General features: G+C 44.8%; 1 protein-coding gene across 2 annotated transcripts in view; it reads right to left on the reverse strand.

Annotated features, from left to right (window-relative positions):
- Nucleotides 1-22,626, reverse strand: part of LOC126872471 (uncharacterized) — an 87,798-nt gene that overhangs the window by 29,115 nt on the left and 36,057 nt on the right. For both annotated transcript variants that reach the window (XM_050632463.1, XM_050632464.1), the window contains 2 exons: nucleotides 22,527-22,626; nucleotides 19,365-19,527 (listed from right to left, as the gene is read on the reverse strand). In XM_050632463.1, the coding sequence (XP_050488420.1) occupies nucleotides 19,365-19,527; nucleotides 22,527-22,626 (263 nt within the window). The remainder of the gene's footprint in view (nucleotides 1-19,364; nucleotides 19,528-22,526) is intronic.

Raw genomic sequence — 22,626 nt, forward strand, 5'->3', positions numbered from 1 at the left:
CAACGAAAAAGAAAAGATACTGATTTTTCGTAATCGCGTAGCGAAATAGAATATTCTGAATCACGTTCCATACAAACAAACGACCACGCGAATATACCACATGTTCGGAAATATGTTAAATACGTATCATAAAATATTATGACGCGATCAAATTGACTTTTATAAGATATAACGAAGAGACTGCCGTTTATAATTACCATATCTCGTAAAGTTATTCTTTTACTTGGTCTTCATCTTCGAATACTTAAAATCCTAAACTGATAGGACAACTTCTGATATTAATATAACCAGCAACATTTGAATTGCAATCACATTTAATACGGTAGAACCTCGCTTACAAACAAAATTTTAATTATTGTCACTGAATTAAACGAACTCCTGCCGATAGAATTCATTTATATGAATATTAACTCGTACGAAGAACAAATCACAATTACCGAAAAGGATATTAATACGTATCGGAGTTACATGAACTATTTATCTAAATGGTAAATGGAGATCAACTGTACCAAATGTAGTAAACAGTAAAATATATTACTGTGTTTTTTAAAATGTAATATGGATAAATTGTAGTTTGGTGATTTCAAAAACGGCAATAAATGTCATAATTGTCAATTCGTACACTTTGATCAAATTGAAATATACCGTTACGAACCGGCAAAAATGTCGCAATGCCGACGAACGATAGTGTACGTACTCGGAACATGTGATCTATAAAGCGTCTGTGTCGGTACGGTAGCGGAAAAAGAGTAAGAAGGAGAAGCGTATCGTCGAACTATAATGAGCGGTGTTCACTGAATTGGCTACTAGATTTATTTTCGGGCCGCTTTTATTATAAAGGTCAAGCGAATTCGCTCACGGCGAATCGGCGAATCTCTCGTTCGTGTTTTCTCGAACCGCTGCTCCGCCTCCTATAAATGTTGCATGAGTGTCCAAAGCAACTGGCATTAATAATTTAAGTCTCACGACGAAAGGAACGCGGACGCGCTCGTTTGGAACGTCGCGAGCACCGTGAATGAAGCTTCTCCGGTTCGTTGGACCATCCAGAGAGTTCAGTTTCCCCTCGGTTCTCGCGATTTTAGTCCGACGAATTATGTCATCCCTCTTTGTGAAACGCCCTTTCTCTCCTCTCAGTTCTGTGAACGCGCGTTAAAATAAATTTCCGCGACCCTTCGCGATACCTGGCCTCCGTTTCGTATTCCGAACGGCGCGCATGCAAATGGGCCCGATTCATTTGGGGTAATCCGCGGAACTCTAGCGGTCGAAATAAAATCGTTCCCTGACGCGATCGTGCGTAGACCTGACAATTTTCGAGAACGAGCAGCGTCTCGCGATTAGATAACGGTACGAAACGGAAATTCTAACGCGTGGAGAACGAAACACGCGCAAAACAGTTTCAAACTTTAATCTCGAGATCGATCGCGATGTTATCGTTTGATTTTCGCTTAGAATGAAATTCGAAATGAAACGCGCTCCTAACTTTCTCGCGTTTGAATCGCAGCTCGCGGTATGAAGCTGTTGTTTCGATGAAGCCACGCGTAGAGCGCTAGTCTAAACGTCCGTGCCGGCAAAATACGTTTCGCAGTTTGGAGTCTCGGCCGGGTTGTTTGTACGACGTCGGTCACTGAAATAATATTGACATAGTACTGGCGAGTGGACAGAGACTTCCTTGTGGTTCGTAGTCGAGATAAGTTAATCTCTATCATAGTCTGGAGCGGTTCGCGAACGCATGGCAAACAAGCGGCGTTATCGCGGCGCGGCTCCTACGTCACCCGATAAACCAGACTGCGCCATTTCGCTCTAAAAACCTAAATCTGCGAACGAATAGTTCACGTGGCCCGTTACATCTGCAGTTTGCTCGCGGAATGGCGGCGTCGCGCGAATCGATAACGCCGTTTCCCATTTTTCCGCCTACAAAAAGAATTTATAGCTCTATCCGTGAACGTCTGTTCGTGCGTTTTCGACGATCGAAACTGGCAAATCGCTCGTTTCAGCCTAGTCAGATTAGTCACGTAGCTGGAACGAGAGGTGACAGCAAATGGCACCGGCAATGGTAGGTAGGTACGCGCCCATCGATCCAATGAATTTAGCAAATCGAGTAGTCGAACTGTCGTCTACTACCATCATCGGCGTGCGTGACATTTCGTCTTCCGCGTTGTTCGAACACGGTTTCGTGTACAGTCCAGGGTCCGCCAGGAGCCCGTGAAATGAAAATTACGAGGGGACAAGAGAGTGGACCGATGCTGCAATAAAATACGAGAGGGCTATAATCACGATTGGTGCAAGATACCTCTAGTCTGGTCGCGACTCCTCCGAGTGTGAACACGCGCGCACACATCGCCAAAACTTTTTCTCCTTCTTTCTCTTGGCTCCCCTCTATCGGCCTCCTCCGATATACCCCCCTTCGAACCAAGCAGATTTCTTTCCTCTCTCGTTTTCATTCTATACGCTTCCTCCTTCCTCTTCCTCCCCTGCGGAGAGGAACTTTTTGTCTTGGCCAGGTTTCGTGCCACCGCTGCACAACCGAGCCGCTGCATTTCCGTCATGCACGCTTCGTGAATCCCGTCGAAACAGCGTGATTTCCTTGGGCCTCTTTTTCCCCTCCCCTGGGCCGTGCACTCCATCGTCGAGAGGAGAAGGCATTGACTCCTACCGAGTGGATCACGAAACCGAAGGAAGGAACCACGATCTAGAAGTCGTTGCATCTGCCCTCCGGTTGCTTTTATTGCATCCAACACGGCCTCCGCGATTCGTTCCTCTTTCTTTCCAACGGACTATCGCGTTGCGTCAGACATTAAGGGAGCGATCGTTCCTTTTTTATCCGGGTGACAATTGCGCGCAATACACGGCACCGGCGAATTCCCTCGCTCGTCTAATTTGGCTCGCAAGTACGCTTTAATCCGTTGGTCTCCTACACGACGAGAGGCGAGAGGCGAGAAGACAAGGGAAGAGTACAAAAGGCGAGAAGAAAAGGCCCACACCGGGTAGATCAGCGAAATCCCGAACGGCGAATCATAATTTCCTCGAAATTGCGCGACGAGATAAGCGAATCGTATACGCGGATACTTATCGCGAATCCCCTGTAAAAAGGAAAAAAGAAGAGGAGAAAAAGGAAATTCCTCATTTCTCGACATCGGCGCTGGCATCAGTGGAACCGGCAGCAACAGCAGCAACATCACCGGCATTACCAGCCCTCGTCCTTTCCCCGTATCTCTTTCGTATTCCTCCCTCCTCTCTTTCGTCTATCCGTCTTCTTCTTTCGTTATCCGGGCCGACTCGTTCTATCGTGACTCTCATCCCTCCGCTGAACCGAGCAAAGAAGTTGTCTCTCGGTTCCCAAGTCGAGTTATGCCTACACGAGAGGGAACAACTACCGCGAAATAACCGACTATCCGAAAGAGCCGACGGTAAATAACTATAATTTCTTTTGGACCCGGCTACATTCGGGGGTTGAGTAGGTTGGCCAACAACACACGTACGACGATAGAAGGACGAGCAAGAGGAGGGAAGGGAAGGGAGGTCGAAGAAGTGGCTCTCTCTTCGCGCGGCGAACCAACGAACGGTCAGAAGAAGAGGAGGAAGAAACGCGAGGAAGAACGGGCCAAAGAAGACAGAGAGGAAAAAGCGAAGGGAGGTGAGGAGATGGAAAGAAAAGAGAGAGAGGAGAAGGAAACGACGGAGGCGAAGAAGAGCGGTTAGGTCCGCGAGGCTGACCAGAAGAACCAGAGAGGTGGAGGGGATGAAAGCGGGCCCAACTGAGTGCAACGACCCCTTCTGTTAGGTCAGCTACCCCACGGACGAAGCAACGCGAGTGTGGACCGGACGAACGGACAGACGGACGGGTGGTCGGCCGGACATACGGATGGACAGATGTACAGACGAATGGACAGTCGGATGGACGAACTTGGAGAATCGTGTAATCGCGCGACCAGAGTAACCGCGATGCGTTTCTTCGCGGCCCTCGCGAATTGTTTCCGATTTCCAACCACACTCGGTTCGATGAACCGACCGTTCCAAACTCTCTTCTGTGCCATTAATATCGTTAATCGTACAGAGTGTTAGAAACAAGGGTCTCTGACTCTTAACCATCGTTGTAATTTATCGTAGTCACCGATAATCTTCACGTTTTCACGATTTACGAGTATTACGTATTGCTCAAGTTTCGCTACTTTGCGAAACGCTTTGTGTATAGACAAATTCTCGCATATTAGATCCAGCTGTCTTAGAGTAGAGAAGTTGACAGTTATAAAAATATATTTCTGCAAAGTATTTCCATATTTTTCATGCTTCCATCAAAGATTCGGGATTCGAGGCAAACGGTTGGCGAACACGAGGGCAACTTGTTATCGAGTTACGGATTTCTCGAATCTATGCTTCGAGACTGAAATGAAATTTTCGCATGTAAGTGAAACAAAGAGCTCGCCGAGAATCCTACTTCCAGATATACTTATTGGTTTCTGCTCGACAGAAGTTGAAGGGACGAAACTATGATATTGGGAACAATAGTGGGATCTATCAAGAGTAGGAATACACGGAATACAGAGTCGCAATGCGAGAGAAACGCGGTTGCGACACGATCCAGGGATCGATAGCCTCGTATTTACCTACGTTTCGTCAGCTGCGAACTCGAGCTGCGGTCTGACCACGTCGATAGTCGCGACTCAAACTACTTTCGTTGTTAAGTCGAACTGCTTTGGAAGCGAAACGAGTCGCATCGTTTAAGATCGTAACACACTTGCATAGGATGTATTTTAATTGCGATGACAGAACAATGGGCAAAGTGTATAGAATTTTGACAGGGCCCGCATAACTTTCTTCGTGAATCATGACGACCGGACCGTTCGAATATAAGCGCGTGCCTTGAAAGATGCAAGGCCACGTGGCACTTTCGTCCTAACAATGCGCGGACAAGTATGTCGCATGTTTTAACGAAATAACAAATAAAATAAGTCGACAAAAATTCCAACGTCGCGATGCAACATTCGCATAAACATGAGTAACGAAGTGTTCCGTGCCTACGTATTGCTACCAGACGTAATCTTTCTGCAGGTATGTCTTATGCCACTTGATTCGCAAAATTACGACGCAATGGTTTCACCCATCGCGTATTAAGTAATAGAGAAATAATTTCAAGCGTTGTATTTAGAAATAAATTGGTCAAAAAGCTATTATACCGTGTCTGATTAAACATCTACCCGACTCGGATCATTTTCTTTGAAATGCATCGTCAAGACGCTTAAGAAACGAATCCTTTGTTCCATGTGGAACATTTGTTCTTAACTTATCCATGTATAAAAATGTGCCTCTTCCTTCTACGTGATATCTTTTATGTAACTAAAAAGTTCGTCTCATAAATAAAAGAAAAAATGAACGCTTCCAACGACGCATCTGCAAATGGATTTAAAGGTGGCGAATAAAACTGGCTGCAATATTAGCCCATTGGCGAAATACCCGCTCCTTCGAACGTGACTCTTGATGCGCGATATACGCCACGTTAAATCCTTTTAATACGAACGTGGCCGCGCGCTGCGCCCATGTAAACAGGTGTACGGAACGGCGGCAGCTCGAGCGGGTTGCATCCTTCCGAAAGAGAGCAGCGCAACGTGCACGGCAACGTGCACGCCAATTTGCACAGCTCTACCTTGTACATCGTTCCAGCTTGCGCAGGACGAGTAATCACGAGAGCTGCATCCTTCGCGAGATGCGCGCGTACATCGATCTACGTTGCATTCTCTCGCGCATTATCTATAAGCTTCGCTATAAAGACATAGTTGGCGATTATCGATCGCGAGAATACAGCGAAGAAAAAGTTCGTTACGTAACGAGTTTCCATAGGATAACCGAGCGTGGCTCGGCATTTCGCATTAAACGTAACCTGCACGGTGCGTCACGCGTCGTGGCCTTTGCAACCTCCTGTCACGCTTTGTCGAGTTTATCGAGCCGGTTGATACCAATCGGCTCGTTACAGCGCGAAAATCGATTAGCCACGATCAGCGGGGATCTGTTGCTTTTTCGTCTTGTCTCTCCCCTGTGTCTTCTTTCTCGTTATGTCTTCCCGTGTCTGGCTACGCAAAAAAGTCCGACCCGCGGAGAAATTTGCGAGGCTACCTCCGTGAATTTCGAGATCCCCAACAACGCGTGCCCGCGTAAGATGGAAAGCACGAGACTGGTCGATCGTTTCGACGATCGTTGTCGGAGTCCGAAACGTAGAACGATACTCTGTCGGCGTAAAATTGTAAAATAACGCAGCTCCGAACGTAGGACGAAGAGCGCGATGCTACCGTGCCGGTCGTGATCAACGTGCTGTGCAGTTGCAACGAGAAGCAGCTATGAAGAGAAAGGAAGTGGGGGCATCGATGGCAAGGCGCCAGATAAGAGAACTCGCCGGATGAAAAAGTTATAAATAAGCGTTGCGTTCGACGACGTGTTCGTAGCTAATGCAAATACACAGCCGTGCTTCTTCTGACAGTGATCGCAGCCGTCATTTTCGTTCCTTTATTTATCCTGCAGGATAACAAAATTCTGACTCGCGTTTGGCAATCCGATTCACCGATTCGATGTAATTCGCCCCACAATTGCAGATTCAACGTTCTTCCAACTAAACGATCTTACCCATCTCGCGAGCGAGGCAAACGGATTTGAAAAACTCGCGCACCGATGCGTCGAGCGCGATGCTGCAGCTTTATTTTTGGGAGAGTTTATATCGTGCTGCAGGATTTTAATAATAGGCGGCGGTCTATGGGCGGGGTCGAGACGAAATAGTGCTGGCCGTTGTAACGCGAGCGCGTTCCTTGCTCGAAATAGTAGGCAACCGTGTAGATCCGCGAACCACGGCCATCCATGGCGTTATCAAACATCAAACATATGTTTGCAATCTACGGTACGGCGATAATGAAAACAGTTCCAACGCAGCGTGGAAAGTTTTCGGCCAGCTACAAGTTTTGACGCGCGCCTACGTTCTAACTTCGTTTCTGGTATTGAAAGACTGTCGCGTCGGTAGGGCCTAAGTAGAACCGGACGTATAAAAATTTTACGAGCAACGCCTATTGTCCTCCATGCGGAATACCATGGAGAACGCTGATCGACGTTTCATTACGAGCCACGCGAATCTCCACGACCTGCCGAAAAATACCACAAAAAGAGAAATTCCACAAAATCTTAGGAAGCAGTGGGAAAGAATAATAAAAGCGGAGGAGCACGGCTTATTCGCAAACGGAAATAACTTTCCCGTATTCGATCCAAAAACAGTTCCTTCGAATTTTATTTCCGTCTCGCAGAGTCGTTTGCCTATCAATCGCGACGGTTCCCGTGCTCCTTGCTCCGTCCGGACGGGACGATCTGCTAACCAAATATTTTTCGAGCATCGTACAAACACAAATACGTCTATGGCACATAGCATATGTATGCAGACTTTAAGAATGTGCAACGAAAGGATATTAAATAGAATCACGAGGAAACTTGATCCTGAAGGGAAATTGATCGCTGCGTTGCGATCTGTATCAATCGGAATGAAGAGAAATTGGGACGCTTTAGGCCGTGAGCAACCGATTAAAGTCTAAGGCAATTGCAACGGTGGCCGGAGGTCGATTGCCAGTCGGCTGTGCGTAGTCGAGCGTCGAAGTCGAAGGCGATACCAAAGTCAGGAGCGAAGCTGAAGCCGAAAACCAAAGGCAGGGAGGCAGAGAGTCGAAGCTGGAGCCGGAGTTGCAGCCGAAGACGAAGTCGCCTAGCAGGGGCTAAGCTGGTAGGCCTGGCAAGGGGGTGAAGCGGAGTCGAAGGGGGCAAGAAACTGTCGGTGGGCGGCGTGGCATCGGGCGACGGCGACTGCCAGGGCTCCCGAGGGGCGAGAGGAGGCCACCAATGACGGCAGTATAGGGGCAATGGAGGGCAACGCACCCAGTCAGCCTTGGCATGAATTGAGTCTAGCAATGCGAAAGTAAGGTTAGCAGGCGCATTAGCGCCGCGTCCAGCTAGTTCTCCCCGCTTGCAGCCAAGTGCATCTCTCCGGAGTGCCGGCCCGTCCGCTTATTTTACCGTGGTAGGATTTTATCTCGACCCCGGACCCCCGAATCACCGCGTTCTTGGGCCGTGCGGACGAATTAACCGAGGGTTCCAACGTTGTCGATGCCGTCCAGCCGGTGGAAAAAAGAATCGCGAAAAGAAATTTGTCTGGATAGGCAATTTCGACAATTGAGAAATAGCCCTCTATCCACCCGTTTCTCGCGGGTCTGACAGAGAAACGAGTCGCTGCTACTACGTTGGCATGTAGCACACCGCGACCGTAAAACCACAAAACCCGAAGCTCGGACTGGCAGGAGTTTTCCAAAGGAGCTTATCGATCCGTCGATCGGATTCGATTTCGTCCGAGTTTACGCCTTCCATCGATGTGAATCGACGCGAAGAAGGATATCTTGCGCGATAGCCTAGCTTCCTCTGAAGCGAGTCCCTGTCGCGTGGAATTAAACTAGTGCACGAGGAGGATAGGATTAATCGACATTTTCGCACCACCGCGTGTCGTCGATGAAGAGACAGATGCTCGCGTTTTCGTAAAACATTCGCGTGACTCCACCACGGAAGCGAACCTGGTAGCGGAAATAATTACCCTTATTTATCTTACAGTTACTCAGACAGGCAGTCCCCGTAACAATGTACCATATTCCCCCGAAATTTGGCCGAAAATTACAAAGCCAACAGCGAAAACCGTAGTTCCTTTTAAAGATGGATTAAAATTTCGTTTGGAGAAATGGTAACAACTTTTCTGTCGATCTTGCACTATAGGTAGACCTTGAGTAATCGCCACAAACGCGTTGCAACGGAGCCGATAAACCGTTCGCTAAATCTTGCGACATCTTTGCCTCGCACTAGGACATAAATTATTCATGCTCGTAAAAATCTCAACCTTGCGATTCTTGGTGAAATCCGTGGCGGCAATAACGAACCGGACGTACCATAAATTTCCACGAAAATACCTTGACGTTCTTACGTGAACACGGGTCATGGAAATTCGATTGGATAGGAAAAGATTAAATCTGTTGCGAAGTAAAATTCGCTAGAGAGAGGGCCGAAGAGATCGTGCGAAGCTGCATAGCCAAGCTGGTGCAGCCGATGCAGGCGATCGTGTCGGAAAAAGAGCTAGAGGCATGCAGGAGTAGAAACGGGAGAGTGGCGGGGCAGAGAGGTAAAGGAACGGAGAGGTGGTGGAACGGAGAAAGAGGAAACCGGAGAGAGATAAGAGCAGATAAACAGAGACGGACGAATAGCGACGCAAATGAACGCTGGAGAGGAAGCGAGACGGCGTGAATGCAAGTCGAACGAGGAACGAAGTGCAACGTCCGGTGGTGGGGGAGCTAGTTGACGATGGTGGGGACGGCGCGCCGCTTTTGAAAAAACCGCAAAGCTTTAAGAAGGCGCGCGGTACCCCCCACCCTCGAGTACTACGCGAGCAACTAGCGGCAGACATAGACAAGCCTCGCGCTTACTATTACTGGAAAATAGTTGGATCGAAGTGGTCGAGGATCGTGCTGGAAAATCCTCCAAGAAATCGATCCATCGGTGAAAGTGTTCTGCGCGCAGCCGAGGTCGGCCGGTTTTAACGGAAGAACGTTTTCCGATTCGTCGATCGTTCGGTGAAAGATGAGATTACGTCCGCTCGGCCACGATCGCCGTCGGAAAAACGAACAACGAAACGAACGACGATGCACGCATCGTCGAAACTCTTCGATGGAAAATCCAGAGGGAAAAAGCACTCTACGTTCGATAGAAAACCGCGCGAGGAACGTGGCAATCGAAAATCGGGCAACACTTTGTTAAACGAAATTTTGGAGATCGTCGGACGTCGTTCGTCGTCCAAGTGCTGTGTCGTCGATTGGAAAATTCGTTTCGCTCTGGATTATTTTCCGCCAATTCCTACGCGACGCTATTTTCGCCGACAATTTTTCCCATCGACACACAGACGAGATCGAAACGAGGCAGAAACCGAGAGTACCGAACGGCAAACACTTTGTCCACTGAGCATGATCAAAAGTGGCGACTGAGAACGCTACGTCCTCGACGATGTTGACGCGGACCCATTCTTTGGTAATCCTCGATGTGCTGCCACGAACGAAGGGACTTCGTAGAAATCCAATTACCAGCTTTGGAATTGGGCACGCACCATTGCCACCCCGAAAACGTCACGAAACTCAACCCCGCCGATGTCCAGTCCGCAAGAAGGAAATTAAATTTTCCGTATCTTCGTGGTTCTGCTCGATCTTCGCAACTTATCGTCGCGAGGAGACTGCCTCTGGCAAAGAAACGAGAAATTGTGTTTCGATGATGAAGTGCGCGACGGTGGATATCGTGGACGATTTACCGCCACGATTAAAACGCGAGAATATTTCCCAATCGAGATAGTATTTTTTCCAGTCATTTGGTAACGCGAAATTTACTAGATTCGCGGCCCAAGTAGAGAGATTTATCGCTCGGTTGTGCACGTGGCAATCGTTTAACGACGTTGCATAATTTATATCGGCAGTTTTGCCTTCGTATTATAATTTTAGGGGTTGAAGAGAAGGGCGGGCGCGTTCGATTGACGGGTAATTTATTACGTGACCCAACTTCCTGGTCACGGTGTTCTCGAAGATCGAGTGTTCAGAAATTGCTTTTTCGCGTCGTTGTAGTGAAAACGAATTTCTCCCTTCTTAACGAAACTTCTCCTTTTTATATTCCAAGTTCTTTCGCTCTTACAAAGGCCAATGGTCTCTTATAATACGCAAACTTCGTTATTCTGTGCAAAGTTCAACGTTGAATTTTAAGATGTCCAAGCACAGGTGATTCGAATAAACTTCCCTATATTTGCCGGAGCAAGAATTGGTCAGAAGACGCCTCTACCTCAACTATAGCCTTATTCGACTTTCTTCTTACATCTAGAGGCCGTGCCTCGCGTAGCTCACCGTAAAAGGTCGTTTACTTCCCCCCATATGGAACCTTTTAAAACCTGTCCGCGTTATTCGATCACGATTATCGCGCTCTATACGGTCGATATTCCTCGAAGCGATGAGACGTTAGTGACATATTCGAGCTTTGATGATTCTCTCGAGCCGAAAGCTTGCGGGCTGAGCTTTGTAAACTCGACGATTGTAAAATTATTCAACGGCCTGTGTCGGTTCACCGCGCGATCCGCAATTGCATTTAGACAGGTGGCCACGTTATGACATGCCGAGCCTGTAAACCGCTTACCCTGGGTGGCGATACGCTCTCGGAGCACGTGGAAAATTGGATCGGGATCGTACGTATGCAGGCATTGTTAACATAACTTGCACGTGTGTCACGCGCCCTGTGTATGTTGGGCGCGTCTCTCGCACGTACGCTTGTTCAAAGGTACCGTCGGAGTCAGGGTTTTCGCGCATAACTAGCTCGAGTTTCCATAGACGCTTTCCTCAAAGCGAAGAATACTCTGTCTCTTGAAAGCTCGATAGTGTTTTCTCGCCGATATTATTTGGATTGTTATTTCTGGTACTATCGACGTTTCGATAGAGAACGACGTTGCATTTCCATGTTTTCACGTTTCTTTCGTCCTTTGTATTTTTCCTTGAAATTCAATTCGCCGGAATAGCGTTTCAAAAATCAACACTCCAATTTGATCGTACACACGAGAAATCGTCTCGCGTCGAGCACACTGCGATAAACGAGTCAAAGGTTTCGAAACCCTGGCTCGGTATTCTTTCGCTGGAATTCTTCACCTGAGGAACCATGTCTTCGCATCATTTGCGAGATTAAAGTGCAGTTTCAAGCACCTACCATGGCGGGCCGAGCCTGGGCCTGTGCCGTGCACGTCCGACAGATCTAATCTTTTATCGTGGCACGTCCCGAAATCTCGGTAATCGCACCGATTCTGCCGACACCCCACCGTGCCTACAAACCAGCAAACCACGTTTCTTCGTCCTTAGGATCGCGAGTGCGAGTGCGTGAAATTTTATTGATTAGTTAGCCAAGTGATACGAAAAGTCCCGAAGATAAGAAATAATAAAGAGTATCTTTCTATTTGGTGCGCGAATAGTTGCGCAAATAGTTCGACGAATTGCAGTTAAAAGTGTGGTGAAATGTGAGTGAAGGAGTGAAACGTGTATTACGAATGAAAGAAATGCGTTTCAAAGGGGTTACATAAAAAAATAAGAGAAATCGAGTTTGCCACATAGGTGAAAAATATAGTATGTTCATGTAGTATGTTCATGAATCTACTGTATTACCATTTATCGCCTGAAACATGGACAGAGGTAAGGCACTACCGTCAAATAAGGAGTATACGATGAAAAATAGAACGAGCAGCTATGAACGAAACTGCGTCATTGATTAGAGGACAGTTGGTAGCTTCGTAACAGCGTAGAAATACAATTTAACCAGTCAGATAACATCTTCTATTTTCTTTAGGGAGCGTTTGCCCGTCCAAAATTGCGAATTAATGTTGCAAGGGTTAAAGAAGTAGGTCGAACGAGAAAGAAAGAGGGATGGCTGTGATTAAACTATCAAACGGGGCCGTAATAGCCTTCATACGTCAAACGAGATATTGGCTGACACGCTTAGGTAGACACATTGTCCTAAGATGATGCGAATCTTCCCGATCTACCGTGAGCCCGTGGAATCGACTATGTAACTACGTTAATGCGAGTATAAATTCACCGCGGTGATCCTTTAAAACGACCCCAGCAATCCCGTAATACCTTTCCTAGGGAATAGAGTAAGATAAGGTTATTTGTGACGGTAGAATATTTGGATCAAATTTACCTTGTAATTTATCAAACTCGATTCAATTACGAACAAGTTTGAAGCGAAAAACGTGACAAGCCACATTTTCCGTCTTTTATAGAAGAGCAACTTTGAAATTCAATACGTTTATACGTGTCGCATCAGAATTATCTTTCCATTTAAATATAATGGAATTAACATACGACATAATATCTCGCCATATACAAATTCAATTACATTATGCCAACTTTTACATTTTACGTTTTTCAACATGTCGAAGTTTAGCTCACTGAAATAATCCTACTTTATTCCACTCCATTTCCTTTGAATCTGACGCAGCAACCTCTCATTCAGAATTACTCGAAATCGTATTTTCAGTTTGAAACAAACTTTTGAGAATAGCTTTTTTAAAAGCCGTCCGACGTAGAAGCAACGTTAACGATCGAAAGGCGAAAAGTCGAGAGATTTGTCCGTAAATGGGAGTATCGCGTAATCGATTCTGGTTAGAACGATGCTCGAATTTCCTGCATGCAAATCGAATGCAAGCCTGAGCCGTACGTGCCAGACGAGGATGCCCACGTTGCTTTCGACCTGCCAGACCAGCTGACACATTGGAGAAATCAGTGCACCGTAGACTGTAAATCCGGCGTCTATCCAGCGACAGATCGTGGTTGCATCGATAACTATTCATAGCCTCAAGTTTCTCCTAGCGATTGTGATCACTACGTAGTAAACTGACTCGGATTACGGGACGTTTCTAATTGTTCGTACGCTAGCGTGAATAGGCACAGAAATAATTAGATTCTGTATCTTCCGTCAGCAGAAAGGTACGTCAGTTTTATCTGAAATAAACCGACGAAGCAAACAAACAAATTGACTATGAAATATTTGTACGCGAAGAACAAGCGCTTCATTGCTATGATATTCCTGAGCCTAATGTATCGCACGATCTATGTTGCAAGGCCATAAATAATAGAGCGCGCGGAAGATAACGCCAGCATGTAACGAAAGCCGTGCTTAGATCCGCATTTAATGAGTATTTATCGGTATTAAAACGATTACACGGATTACCAAGCTGCATGGTTCACGAGCAATTATACGTTTTGTCGTAACGATCGAAATCCGACGATAAAGGCCGAATGAATTAACGAAACGACGAAGCACGTTCAGCAGGGTGAGCTCGAAATATAAGGTTAATATAAATAAGTCGATAATGGTAAATCTACAAGAAGTATTACTCGTAATCTGGTCTAACGTCGTATAATTTGGCTTCGAATTACGAAAAAGTCAGGATAGATAATGAGAGTGCAAGCTGGCTACTTAGTAACTCGAGCATTAGAGAATGATGCACGGCATAGAAAGGAGTGCGGTGAGTGCGCGTCGTCATCTGGCATGCATTGTACGCGTTTCTGTGGATAATCATGGGCCGCGGTGTACTTTGTGCAAAAGCGTCGTTTCCATTCTTGAATGCCGCTCGTTACGGATTTGCGGTCGCAGCCTCGTTTTCTTCAGCGACTCGTTTGGTCCGCGAGCACACGGCACAACTCCGGTCACGATAATATTTTCGGTAGGAACGCGATGCGGTTTATTCCCCGTTTCCCTCTTAGAGAGCTTAGAAAGAGGTAAATTTCGATCGTTTAGCGAACTCCAAGACCGAGAGCAAATATTGGCACGGGCCACCGACAAAGAGATTTCGACTTAAAGATCAGAAAAATCGCGGCCAACTGCGAGCGACGCCAATGCAGCGGGTGCCCTTATGCCCTACGGGTTTCTGCTGGGCGGGCAAACGGTGGCAAAAGGGGCGGACAAAGTGCTTCACAGCCGGTGAACTTTTGTGGTCCGCCGCGGCCACGTAAGAATCGAGGACGATGTCTTTTCGTTTCGCGTTTCGTTTAAAAATGCTTGGGGGAACCACGTTCTTCCACTGCGAGATGCTTCTTTCATGATTTTCCGACAACTCTTCTCCGACCTCGTTTCCGATCGATCCGATATTTTTCCTACTAAATGTGCTTAAAAAAAGTCTTTTAAAACTGAGATAAAAATAATAAATGTATTTTTGTTGATATTCTAGTTTCCATGCTAGTCGATAGCTGCAGAAGTGAATATTTTGATATATTTATATAGTTGCGAAGACTTGTCAAATCTAAAGATACAACATCTTTTAGAAATAGCTCATTCTTCGAGCGTACATGTTTCATAAGGCAATGCTACGAACGATCATTAAAATATTCATATCCTTTTTTGGTGCAGCATTTCACATACCCAAGAACGAAGTAATTTTATTTTCTCGAAAACCAACCCTCGTCGTTTAAACTAGACACCTTTTAGTCAAGAAGCCCTCCTCTTTTTCCTTTAGTTGCCCGCGGCGTCGTTTTCGTTGTCCGATCTGGTGTGCTCGTAAAGCGAGGGGAAGAACACCGACGTTGCGAAAAAAGCGAGCGTTGAGCGGGCAATTTCCCATTTCAGCTGGAGCGCCACATTTTCCTTGACCCCGACTACGTAATGTCGTACGTCCATTTACGTCCCGTACAGCGATTCGCATGAAAAACCAAGTATTCCTGCCTCTCGTTAGATTCTCGAGTCCCTTTTTCTAACACCTGCATACGTTCTTTAAACGCTAGCTCTCTATCTCTCTGTTCGTAGAAATTGCACCACGACAAGATGCTAGGTACAATCCCAGTGGACTTGTCGAAGAGAGTAAGTCGACCGAAAAGTTTCAGAAACTTCGTTCCTATTTCTACGCGATCGTTATACAATAAACAAACAGACGATGTGTTCTCGCGTGTCTTCCGTTGGTAATCTCGATGGGCCAGAAAAAGGAAAAATCTTTGAACTAGATCGAGCACAACGTTGCAAAAAACGAAGTGTCGCTTTACGTTCCGGTTGGCGAGCGGCGCGCGATTAAACGATACCGAGCAGGAGAGAAGCGAGCTCGAGGTAAGCGAAACACACACCGACAGGAAAGGTGGTTCTCTCGCGCAACTCATCTAAGCACGGTGACTGTTATCGAGCACGCGTGAAATTAAAATCAGGTCACTGCCGCTGACTGCCACCAGAACGACCGCTCTCGGTATTTTCAGCCCGACTTGAACGATCCTGCTTTATATACGTGTGTGATCGCTTACACTGGTCGGGAGCGGTGCACCGTGTCACCGAACGGTCGATAAAATTAATGGATAGCACTACGTATCGTAGACGAACGCTTTTTCGTGACGGTCCATCGAACAAACTATTTGAGTCAGCACCAGTCTCCATATTTTGTTTCTCGATATATTATTTGTCGATGTTGAAACAGAATAAAGCTGAAATCGAACTCATTGATTTCCACCTTTCTAATGACGTTTCCTTCGAGAACTGGGTCAATGAAATTTCACGCAAAACAACTTTTGAAACATTTCTCTGTAAGAAACGTTTACGTATAAGGTTAAACGTCACCGCTGAAACTAGTCCATATATCAAACGCTCTTTCAAATCCATGCTTTTAGTTGCGAAGCTCCCTGGAAAATAAAAATTCCCTTTAAACTTTCCAGGCCAATAATTTCATGAAAGCAGGATTCCGAAGTGTGTATGACGGAGTCGAGATTTCATTTCACAAACTGCAGAACTCCATCCGGTAAAGGGGTTGCGTTTCAAGCGTCGTTGTGAACCTTGAAAAATGCCATTGGTGGCCTCCATCTCATCCCTACAAAGTACGCATAAGCGTTCTAATTACTCGCCAACTATGTTTCGTAATTGATACTCGCGGTTTGAAAAATCTACAACCTATAAACCCAATAAAGAAGGCAAAAATTGAAAATATAAAATAGATCGACGGTATATTGAATCTTGAAATTGCCCCTCTCTAAAAGATGCGATCCTATGTTCTCAACAATGGTTCATAATGATTTTTCAACCTCGTTTAACGGAGTTTTTCAAAGTCGCGAGTCGTCTGGTAGAAAAAATCCATAAACGGATCATTCAGTGATATAAATGTTTGAAACTGCGGAAGAAGATAAGCGGAGGCGTCGCAGACATGAAAAGTCATCGTAAAGGGCGGGACGGTTGATCGTAAAGTTGAAACGAGCCGGGTGTTCAACGACGCGCGAGGCCTGTGCCTGCGAGTCATTTGACCCACATTGTTCCGACTTAAAGTCGATGTAGGGACCAGCGTATGTTTGCAATAGCCGCAGAGCGGCTACAGCAACGAAGCATCGTGTTCACCGTTAAAAACCGAATGCAAACCGCAACGACGCGACACGAAGCGACGCGACGTAGCGTAGAACCGTCCGTAGATTTCGGTTCTGATCGTGCGCCGTTTTTGCATATTCGATCGATGTCCGATAGGAACTCGTTGCATTCCGAACGAACAGAGCTTGTGTCAGCTGCAGTCGATAAATGGTGGCGCGTTTGTCTCCTCCGCTTTCCACGTTTCTGGACTATGCTCGTCACCAATGCACTCTTAACGCCGCGTTGCTTTCAAATTTCCAATCGATGTATCTCCTTGTCGATTCGTTCACGTTCAACTTCACGATCCATGAACTTTGACACAGATCGATAAATATTAGGTGTCCTCTCCTCGCATTTCAGAACGCACCAACCGGACGAAGTTTGCGCATATTTCTTATCGCGATCTCAACGTTAATTGATCGACGCAACGAATGTGTACGCGGGTTCACGAAAATATTCGAACGCTTGTGGAAACTTGTTCCGGATACACTATACGTGTCACGCGAAACATTTCGACACGAACCCGAAGAAGTACATAGAAATTAAGATATTTATTGGAAACATACGTATACTTCATAAAAATTACAACGTTCTTTAAGCAGCTAATTATATCGATTAATATTTTAATATTTTAATGAGATCATTTGTATCGCTAATTACATGTTTAACCATTCGTAAGTCTTCATGAAGTGTATATTCGCGATACATATCCTTTAACTTCTGTGTACATTTTCGGATTGATTTCAAATTTAATCAACGTGACCGCGACAAATAGCCGTCTCTCGTTATAATGTTAATAAAATTTCAAAATGTTTGATAAAACACGTAATACGGGAATAGAAGGTTTCTACGAGTGTTCGAATGCTTCGACGCGCCACTGTACGAGGGCCAACGATCTGATCGACGCCTGAGCAATGAAAACCGAACGAGCAAAGTGGCTGCAACGAGCGGGCAGAGTTGGGCGCTAACTTTCGATTGGATTTGAAAGCCGGCCAAGTTGAAACCGACTTTCCAAATTCAAGCGGAAAATGTTCGCCAAACAAGGAGATACGCGAACGAATTCGCGGCGGGATTTATCGAGGGCCATTTAAAATATCACGATCCGCGTAAACGGGAAGAAATCGGCTTTTAAAACAGCGAGATTTCGTTTTTAAGAGGGATTTACTTTGGCCAAAAGGACCGAATGCTTTCTCCGGGGGCGAGTGTTTTCTTAGAGATACCAGGCCGCAAGCTAAATCGGAGATAATTACGTGGCCGTGCAAACTTTGAGCATAATCGTAACGCTTCATTCTCGCCCAACTTCGCGTGCGTTTATCTGGAATATAATAGGCAGAGACCGGAAGGGATTCGAGCTCACCCCGCGAACATTTCTTCGAACGTTTTCGTTTGCTGATTAATGGAGTAACCGGGGCGAAAAATGAGATTTCGCGTCGACAAAAATTCGCGTTGTTTCCGATACGAGCCAAAAAAAAAAAAAAAAAGATAAAGATATTCCTCTGAATGCCGTTGATGCCGCATAATGGGAAAGCAATGTACGCTGTGTTGTTGTACGTGTCACGTCCACTCGCCGGGCAACCAATTCAAGGGAAAGTCCATTATATTTTTTCCTCCCATTCGCTCGCTACGAGCCGACACCCCCATCGTTATTTTCAAGCTGAAGTATTTGTTAAACCGTCGCGTGAACTCGTCAGTTTCATCGTGTTTTTGTTAAGGTTTGACGGATTGATTCGCGTCAACTATCGATCGATAAGGAAAGATATAACGCAACAATGTAGAGATTGGAGCAAGCTGTAAAATATCGTACCACGATTAGGATATGAATGTCATAATTTAAATGTTACCACACGCCATGAAATTAATATAATATATCGTTAATATAATATAACAAGTTAATACGAACGATATAATATATTAATATGATAAAAGGACAATTTTAAAGTCCGGTATCATATGAAAACTCTCAATCAATGTTATATCTAAATTCTGCGTCGTCTCATCGTATTCTTAAAGCGTTAAAGATCACGTACATCGCATTATCTTTTAAATTTGCCTGCATAAAGTTATTGTAACTTGGTTCTATTGTTGAAGCTCGTCAAGAAAAATGAGCCCAAAGTCAGGAGACAGGTTGGACCGAGATCAGCAGCAACTGGAGCGTGAGAATTCCGTTTTCCACGCTCGAGAACGTGGCTTGGTTTTCTAGCGGGCCGAACACGTTTTATTTATTCACCGAGCGCTGTCAAAATTAGCATCGTGCGCTACCAAATTATCGACGGAGGATCGATTTCCGAACGCGTCAGGGACACTTCTCGGCCGAGCCAGGTGTGTTCACTGACCTAAACCCTGACGATCCCTTGAAAATTGTACGGAACGAAGCTGGTGAACGCGAAGCGACCGGTAAACGCATGCATCTAGATAGCGGCACGTAATATACTCACGTCCTGGGCAGACAGAATCCTCGTGGCAGACTGAATGGTCGTGCTTCCCGAGTGGGGTCGATGATGCAAGGATTCGGCGGTATTGTCTCGAGAGTACACACTCCTATACCAGGGCAATCCACTTGAGCTGTCTCGTCTGTTTCGATATTTCCTCCACACGTGCCTGTGAAACAGAACAAAACCTCGTCCTTCTCTCAGAATACTCGTTCCCTATTCGTCAGGCTCAACTATGCTTATTCGTGTTTCCTTCATTAAGAGGCAAAACTTTGAATGTGACTACCAGTTCCACTTTCACACGCTTTGAAAACTGACAGAGATCTTTCCATTTTCTGGAGAACATTGCCATTTGGTTAGTAAATACGGTCCTCAAACTAAATTTAACTTTTAGTTTGCGATTATTAGACTGTGGATGTTTATGCGTTTAAACGAGCAGGGAATACATATAATACGAAAAACGTAGGAAAAATAGAAAGTGTATTACTCGTCGAGATAATTACTTGGTGAAAAGAAATCGCTATTTCATTTTGTTTCTTCAATTTTGCTCGTAAAATTATAAAGTATAAAAACCTGCAGTCTAGTAATTAGCACTTGGAATAGGAATTTGGAAGCCATACCGTATTCATGGCGCTTCAGAAGTACAAGAAACGTACGTTTGAACTTTTATGTCGCAGAAAAAGAACAAAAATATGTACAACTTTCCATAATAGAGTTGATTCAATTTATATGCGAGCGTTTCTATTTACACGCTCGCTACTATATGAAATGTCTTTTGTTCGAAGTTTAAATCTGTCAGGTTAATATCACGCATTAAATTTTAACCATGTCAAAGAAAAAATCTTTTATAAATAACGCGTACCTTTAAATTTATGATGAAAGTCTCAATCTTAATTACTGGATAGTAAATCTTCACGAATAATATTCGTCTGAATTTCTTATAATATGAATTTAAATTCGGAAAAATTATCATTAAAGTCTATGGAAATGTAAATTTAGCGTGAAGAATTAAAAATATCTCCTATTCCATGAAAAACAATTTATTAATGTACGAGCACGAACTACTTTAAAAGATATTGCTACGCTAAGAGATTGTAATACCTTCATTTCAGGATATTCCAAATTATTTAGTCATTTCATAGATTTATAAAAGCAATTTTATGTATATAAAGCGTCAGAGATCTTACTTTTGCTCAACCAGACAATAATTTAAATTGATATGTATTGAAGAGGGAATTGATTCCTGTAATTCAATGTATTTAATGGAATTTCTCGAGCTCAATGTTGTCATTTTATTTCAGATAAAGCAGAGCACATTTTTTCATAAAATAGAGAATAAACTAAAAAAAAAAATACAATCGCCAGTCAGTAATTGAATTCTCGGTAAAACATCAACTAAAATCAAAGTGTAAATCCAAAAAACAATATACTAAAAAGAGCTTCGAGTGCAAAGGGTTGCGGTCAAATATTTTTAAAAGGGCATTGTTTCGACCGTATTAAATTAAAATAAATTAAAAAAAAAATCAGAATCACGCAAAAATCAATTGACCTAATATTCGCGAAAGGTTCAGTTAAAAAAAAGAAACGAAACGATCAGAGAATTTTCGAGTAGCAATGGATGTATCTTCGCGAATAACGTATGAACTACGTGGTGCAACGAAAAAGTTACAATACTTAGCAATGAAACAGTCCTTTCGAACAGTTCGACGACTTTCGATGAATCAGTGATAAACATTGATTTTAATTAGTAATCATTTTCCCGCGTTTGAACCGCATTCGTACGTTTTAGTCCCTCTGGTTTATTTGCATAGAACGTAATGGCAATTATTTCGACAGGAAATCTCGGAATCGTGCCATTATAGTATAATACAATTTCCATTGAAACAAGACCTGGTTGCACGAGCTTCGAAAATAATTTGAATACATCTACGAGCAGTTGAACAACTGTCGAATAAATTGTTCTCGTTCTACTGAATAGACCGGGCATAATCCTCCGCTCGTGGTCGTAATTTCAGCAATAACGCAGGATTATTGTTTCCTCCCTTGGCTACGACAAAAATTTGCGAGTTCCTGCACCCAGACAGATCCGTAAAATCGGTTTTTATTGCAAGGATGGCGTTAACACAGTCACGACGTAGGCCGGAGTTAATTTTTCGGGATCAAGAGATCCGGTGAAACTAGCGCTATTCTATTCGCGTATAGTCTACGCGACGATTCCACCGGGAGCGGAGTAAAATATTATCAGCTAAAACGCTGAAAGTCCACGTTGACAATACAATCTCTTACGCGGAGTATTTTAAAAAGTTGGGACCAAACTCGAGGAACGTATCTTTTCGCGGTTTATGTTACCTCGATGGAAACGATAGCCTTCGTTGACTTTGCCCGAACGTTATCGCCGACGCATTGTAAATCGGGTGCAAGAATCGCGTGGGCTTAGATGTCGATACATCGTAAGGGATTAGAGATTACGTGGCAGCCAAGGCGACAATCGATCAGCCCGTGAATTTCCTACGGAGGTAGGTGTGATAGTAGCAATGGTTCGACAGTGATCGAGTCGCGTGTGACGCGCACATCGGCTTTGTCTTTAATTGCCCCATTAATCAACGTGGAGGCTTTCGCTTTCGCGGTATAGCCACGAGCAGAGTCGTCTTGTTCGCAGTTATAACGCGACTGACGCTGTACCGTTAACTTATTCGCTGACTTAACGGTTTTTCTGTGCTGCTCTTTGTGCGGTTAGATGCGGATCTCGCCTCTGTCCCTTAACGCGATTTCGCGTGCACGCGATGCTACGAGCCGACTGCGTTGCGAATTTAGAGACGAAGAAATTGCACAAAGCGTATTGTTGCGCAGGTGTCCGCCTTTTCAAAATTGGAACGTACGAAAGAATATTTAAATATAGAGAGCGTGTTTCACCTGTCCTCGTGACAGAGCGTACTCAATTAAGATAATCTTCGGTGCTTTTAAAACTATTCCACCGATGAATAAAATGCAACACTGTAACGTATCGAAAATTCTCACCTTTCTCTCCTTTCAAGAGTACACGAGTACAGCTGTTTGCGCGATATAAAATCTCCAACGATAAGATAGGAAAGTATGGTTAAAGGAACGGGGCAAAAGTTTGCCGCACTTTCCTAAGCATACGTTGCGAGACAACCATGTTTCTCTTACCTGACGCCGAAGGCGATTCCCAGCGCGACGATCAACGGCAGCAACGTCGAAATACACGCTAGAAAAACTGTCTGTATATCTGAAAAGCCAGCGAGTATAC

Source organism: Bombus huntii, chromosome 13 (assembly GCF_024542735.1).
Source record: "Bombus huntii isolate Logan2020A chromosome 13, iyBomHunt1.1, whole genome shotgun sequence".
NCBI classification, from domain to species: Eukaryota; Metazoa; Arthropoda; class Insecta; order Hymenoptera; family Apidae; genus Bombus; species Bombus huntii.